Source organism: Pteropus alecto, unplaced genomic scaffold (assembly GCF_000325575.1).
Source record: "Pteropus alecto unplaced genomic scaffold, ASM32557v1 scaffold134, whole genome shotgun sequence".
NCBI lineage: Eukaryota > Metazoa > Chordata > Mammalia > Chiroptera > Pteropodidae > Pteropus > Pteropus alecto.
The window spans coordinates 1680700-1686870 of record NW_006436283.1 but is presented as its reverse complement, the minus strand read 5'-3'; the positions used below and the strand labels follow the sequence as shown (position 1 = coordinate 1686870).

The window sequence follows — 6171 nt, the reverse complement described above, 5'->3', positions numbered from 1 at the left end:
CGAAAGGGTGGTGACGGGAGGCAACGCCCGAGGACTTGCCGCAGGGGACGGAAGGGACCTGTTCCGCCCTTCCCGTGTCTCCCTGCCGGGTCGTCAGCCCAGTGTTCAGGGAGCGAAGTGAGCTTGGGGGCAGCAGCAGGAGCCCTTTCCACTGCTCAGGGTCGTTAGAGACCCACCCCCCAGGGGAAAACTGTTTCAGCCTCACAGCTCCTTGGCGTCTGCTGCCTGCAGACGGCCTGGCCTTTGTTCCCTGGGTAACCCACGCGCTTTCTCCTCGTAGAGCCTTTACATGTTGATGCGAACTTGTCAACCAAAGAAAAGAGAAACCAGTGGGAAAAACTCGTGGAGATGATTATTTTATCTGAACTCGCGGTACGTGGGGCGCGGCGGCAGCCACCTGCCTCGTTCAGCTCCGGGAGTGCGGGAGCATGTTTCCTGAGCGTCCGGTGACGCGCTGGCCGGTGTCACTGCTGGAAGGCCCGCAGGAGCCTCAGGCCGAGCCCAGATCTAGGTGTTCTCCACCCGGGTCACCCCACCCTCCCGTTGTCCCCGTCCCCTGTCCCGTCCTGAGGCCAGTCCAGCCGGGCTGAGGGGCCGCTGGGAGTCCAGGACGTAGAGAAACGACGACACAGACACCACAGGCACCCTGCTCGTCGGACTCGTTCCTCTGTCCGGCAGGAGTGTTCCCGAGAGTAACTAAGCCCATCGGGAAATAACTGTCACTAAGTAAAAGGATGGGACTAAAATATAGATCTCTGAGTCTCATCCTCTCCGGGAACACAAAGCTACGAACAAGGAAAGTGTAAATTATAATCAGTTAGCCAACCTGAGTATTTGATTATGCGCTAAAATGAGTCAGCCAGACTCCCTCGTTGGTCCCCGGTAGGGTCGCTGGGGGTCCATGTGCTGGCGGTACACCTCCCGTTCAGAACCCGGTGCTCTCTCCACCCAGCACCTGGACAGAAACCTCCTGGCGGTGAACGCTCTCATCAGCCGCGACGAGCGTGTCAGCTCCAGCCCCGTGGCCAGAATCGTCTTTGGCGACCCAGCGGCCTTCCTGCCCCACCTGCCCCGCAGTAGCGTGGCTCACAGCTCCAAGATGTGGAGCTGCAGGAGGAGGGTCACCGTGGGGCACCTGCGGCACCTCGTGGAGCAGGCGAACGGCAAAGAGACCGTGCCCATCCTCTGGAAGTTCCTGCAGAAGGTGAGGCCGCCTCGCGTGACCGCCAGCCCGACTTCTCCCGGGGACCCGAGGGCCCCGGCTCTGACTTGGCCTGGTGGTTCCTGAAGGCGGGACACTGGACAGACCGCTCCAGGGCTTTGAATTTTAAAGGGAATGTCCGTAGCAGAGGTCTCAGGGACAGAGGTGTCCGTCCACGCCGAGCTGAATGGGTAGTTCGAAGCAGAGACAGATGAAACACACACGCGAGCTGGAATTTGCAGGAATGTGTCAAGAACGTGAGGCCCCACCCCACAGAGTGCCCCCCAGCACCCTGCAAGGAAGATTAGGGCAAAAGCCTTTCCCTGCCACGTCTGTTCACCTTCTTCCCCCTCTGGGGCCTGCAGCGACTGGCTATCCATGGATAGCGCTTGAATGACAAGCTTTAGTCCGAAACGGCCAACCAAACCAAACCAAGAAACCTCCCCTCTTCCTGAACTGTGGGGGCTGAGGTTGGACACGGGGGGAGTGAGCATAGGGAGGGATCTGGAGGGGGATAAAGGGTGTCTATAGGTCACATCGGTGAGCACCAGAAACACACGGCTCCTAACTTCAACCTCTGGAACCTTCCTTTTCTGTAATGGATGTTCTAGTCACTTCCCTCCATGGACCAGTGTTTGCAGCCCAGCGAGAAGTAAGGCGGTTCAGATATTTCCATTGGTCAGTTAAAGAAAATGATTTTGCGCAGCAAGGACGGCGTGTTGGGACAGCGGTCCCTCACCGGTGCAGGTCTTGTCTTCAGAGCCACGCCGGTGGCACGGGCGTCACTGCCCGAACTCCGTTTTGCTCTCGGCAGCTTCTCCCGCACCAGCCCATGGCGTGGGCCCGAGGGCTGCTTTCCTTCCTCAGCTTTTGGCAAACACGTGACGCGTCAGCGCCCTGAGAGCAGGGACTTTATCTGCTCCCTCCTCATCTGTCTCTAGGGGGTAGGACAGTGGCCAGAACGTGGCAAGCAGCCGGGGGTCCTTGCTGAAAGAATGGTACGGCCCTCTACCCATTTCCAAGCACTGTGATGCATCTTCATATAAAACGCCACGTTGGCCAGATGAAACCACAAATGCACACCCTGAGCCAGCCCCAGGGCTAATTCGTCAATAATGTTTTCTGGGCAAATTAAAGGTGTTACTGGCTGGTCTCCCCTTCTCCAGGAAGCAGAACTGAGATTGGTGAAGTTCTTGCCTGACATTTTGGCTCTGCAGAAGAGTCTAGTGAAACGCTTCCAGAATGTGCCAGAAGTCGTGTACCAGACCATCAGAGATTTTATTAGCAGTCACACTTCAGGTAGGACTCTGCTCTCACAGGAGATCGGACTAGGTTCAGTGGCTCAAAAGGCCACTGCAGCTGGGGGGTGGGAGCACTTCAGGGCTAATGGGTATTCTGCAGGCTCCGCTTTCCGCGTGAGAGATGGGTGCCGTGAGCCGGCATTGCTGCAGCCAGCAGCCCGCCCCCGCTCCGGCTCCGCACACCCAGCCTCTGATCTCAGGCGGCATCTAGAACACCCTGGTGGGTGGGGAGGCGCAGAGCTGGATCTGCGTGAGGAGCGCGGGACAGGGCTGCTGGTGTGACTGAGACCGGTGGGTGTCGCGTGAGTTCTTAAGAAGTGTTGTGTTTGACAGACGGACTGAAGCAGTTATTCCACGACAGAATCAGTGTCTTTCTGTCGACATGGAACCAGCTGAGGAGATCGCTGGAGACCAATGGTGAGTGCTGTCCTCCCCGTCGGCACTGCCCGTGACAGGCTGGCCCGTCCACGTAGCCCTTCTCTTCAGCTCAGACCGTGCCCGAGACTGCACAGCGCCGTGCCGCGCGCGCCGATGCCGAATCTGTGCATCTTTGAGTAGAGGTGTCTGGGTCGAGGGAAATAATGTAGCGGGAAAAATACACGCTCGGTCTTCTCGAATCTGTCGATACGGAAATAAAAAGTTGTGGGGGTTTGAAACTTGTTGGCGTATGACAGACTCGGCAGCGGGATCTTCGGAGTGTCGCTGGTGCAGCTCCGCTTGGCTGAGGTGACGTCCTCGGGCTGCTCCCGCTGTGGCGGCTCCCTGGCCTCGATGCAAGCAGCAGCACGGAGTGACCAGCCTTGCTCAAGAACACCCCTGTCATTTAAAGGTGAGATCAAGCTACCTAAAGACTACTGCAGCACCGACCTGGACCTAGACACCAACTTCGAGGTCATCCTGCCGCGTCGCCAGGGCCTGGGCCTCTGCTCCACTGCCTTAGTCAGCTACCTGATTACCCTGCACAACGAGATCATCTCCACGGTGGAAAAGTTCTCCGAGGAAAACAACAGGTGAGTGCAGGAGCCGCTGGGACGCGGTGGCTTTCAGCCCAGGAAGTCACTTCCGAGGCCAGCCAAGCAGGGTCCCCAGGCTCGGGAGGGCAGGCACGAGCCAGACTCAGCTCCTTCTCTAACAAGCAGTCCTCCAGACACTGATGAGAGTGTCATCGGTGCCGTGTCGTTTCGCCTGCTCGGGCTGTGAGAACATCAAGTGGGAACTGGCTCCATAGAACCCAGCGTCCGGGGCCGCAGACGCTGACCAGGACACTGAGTGCTGTGTCTTCACGTCCTCAGCTATTCCGTTGATGCCTCCGAGATTGCCGACCTGCACGTCATCAGCTACGAGGTGGAGCGGGACCTGACCCCGCTGATCCTCTCCAACTGCCAGTACAGAGTGGAGCGGGGCGCGGAGAACCTGCAGGAGTTTGACCTGGAGAAGATCCAGCGTCAGCTCGCCAGCCGCTTCCTCCAGGGCAAACCCCGGCTGTCCCTCAAGGGCATCCCCACGCTGGTGTACAGGCGCGACAGGAACTACGAACACCTCTTCCTGGACATAAGGAACAAGATGCCGCAGGTGAGCGTGGGGACTTTATCCGTTGGCGCCTCTGTCTTATCAGAGCGCTTCTGTCCCCATTCGCCCCGGTCCACACTCAGGCCAGGCCTTCGCCGGGAGCGCCCCTGAGCTTCGGTGACCTCCCCGAGTCCCTGAGCCCACTGCTCGTCCCAGAGGGTGAGCAGGCAGCCAGTTGGCGCACGTTTGCTCGTGAGCGCACTGAAATCCCGTTGTCAGTCTCTCGGGACTGGGGTCGCGACCATGTGTGCCAGTGCCGGGGGCCCAGAGGGTGGCGGCTTCCTGCTCTTCTGTGTGCTGTGACAGGCTGTGTGCGCGTGTGTGCGTGTGCGTCTCCACGTGCATATCCTCACAACGGTGCTTTGAGGATTCGGCAAGTTCCCTTCTGTTCCTGTAACGTATCTGGAATTCTGCTGACACAGGAGGCTCCAGCGTCCCCTGCTGTTGCTGTGCGGGTTTGTCCCATGGCCTCGGCAGAGGAGAAGGCAAACACGCTTGCCAGGTCGTGCTGCGCAACTACCCACGACCCGTCCCGCCTTTGATTTCCTAGGACCCCCTCCCCAACATGGCCATCAGCGCCATCAGTGGGCAGCTGCAGTCCTACACTGACGCCTGTGAAGCTCTGCATGTCACAGAAGTCACTTTGGGGTTCCTGAGCACAGCCGGGGAGGATCCGAACATGGACTTGGCCTTGTACATCCAAGACAAGCTGCGGATGAGTGAGCAGACGGAGCAGGTTCTGAAGGTGGGTCTCGCGTCCAGGCTCTCTCAAGGGAACTGGCCCTGCCCCTCACGTCCCCGCCATTCCTCTCACGAGGAACAGCGCCCGACAGCGTGCCAGTCTGGGCAGCAGAAAGGAGAGGTGCTGAGACCAGCCCATCCCCCAGCCCGCCCACGTGGAAACGACAGCCTGGGGTAAAGACTGGTGCCAGGGGCGCCCCACAGGGGACTGAGGGCGGCAGCCACCCCAAACGGCTTGGTACTCGGGGGCTCTGAGCTGCTGCCCGAGGCGAGGCCTCTCCAGATGGTTTAAAGATGAGGCTGGGGAAATCGTGGCTGGAACAGAGATGGCCTGCAGGCCGAGGCACACGCAGCGAGCACTGGGCAGGGATGCCGCCCGCGGCCCGCGGCCCGCCCGGCTACCCCATGACTTCTCTTCCTCTCCCAGGCCTTACACCGCTGTCAGCTGAGGCACGCCATTGCCCTCTGGCAGCTCCTCTCTGCCCACAAGTCTGAGCAGCTGCTGCGCCTGAGAAAAGTGAGTCCCCCCGGCCCTTCCCCTCCCTGCACACACACGGCTGCGCCGAGGGAGCGGGCTCCGCCCCAGGCTTGGGCTTCATCTGTTCCTATTTCATCGTAGGAGCCATTCGGGGAGATAAATGCCAAGTACAGAGCTGATCTCAGCCCAGAAAATACTAAGCTCCTCAGCAAGTTCCTGAACCAGATCAGCCTGGACGCCTTCCTCCTGGAGCTCCATGAAATGATGATCTTGAAACTAAAGAACCTCCGAACCCAGGGGGATTTCAACCCCAACTGGAGGTAGGACTGGCCAGCCTGGCGGGCCGGGCACACTCGGAAGGTTCTGCCATCTGCCCCATGACCTCCCACAGAGGTGGCAAGTTCTTACCGCGGAATTCGGTTTCTGGCCGTTACCAGTGCCAGGGCACCTGAGGACTGGCTTTTGCGTTTTAATCTCTATTGGATTTTTAAAAATAATTACGAAAGTCACATTCTTGTTATAACAAGTAGAATTACTATGTCAGAGATGTGCATTTTAAATTTGATAGAAAAAGCTACCCCAGCATGTAATGTGTGAGAACACTGGATATGATTTACATTTTTGCCAATCTAATGGCCCAAAAATGATATCTCGTTTTCACTTATATTTTCGAAACTATTTACTAGTGAGGCTGAGGACATTTTTCCACTTACGAGCCATATACCTTTTTCTGTATTACCTCTTGACAGCCTTTAGTTATTTGGAGGGGGGAGCTGTTTATCTTTTTCTTAATCTTAAAAGATTAATATTTTATCTGTTATGTTACAGATGCTCTGTGTTTAATTTTCTAACCTGACAGAATTTCCCTGTAAAGCCTCTGT

At 57.7% G+C, this 6171-nt stretch overlaps 1 protein-coding gene across 1 annotated transcript in view; it reads left to right on the top strand.

Annotated features, from left to right (window-relative positions):
• The window catches only part of RNF213 (ring finger protein 213), an 87818-nt gene that overhangs the window by 78936 nt on the left and 2711 nt on the right, over nt 1-6171 (top strand). The window contains exons 60-68 of the mRNA XM_025047104.1: nt 281-372; nt 953-1204; nt 2368-2500; nt 2836-2919; nt 3332-3512; nt 3795-4074; nt 4622-4816; nt 5240-5329; nt 5432-5610. Coding sequence (XP_024902872.1) covers nt 281-372; nt 953-1204; nt 2368-2500; nt 2836-2919; nt 3332-3512; nt 3795-4074; nt 4622-4816; nt 5240-5329; nt 5432-5610 — 1486 coding nt within the window. The remainder of the gene's footprint in view (nt 1-280; nt 373-952; nt 1205-2367; nt 2501-2835; nt 2920-3331; nt 3513-3794; nt 4075-4621; nt 4817-5239; nt 5330-5431; nt 5611-6171) is intronic.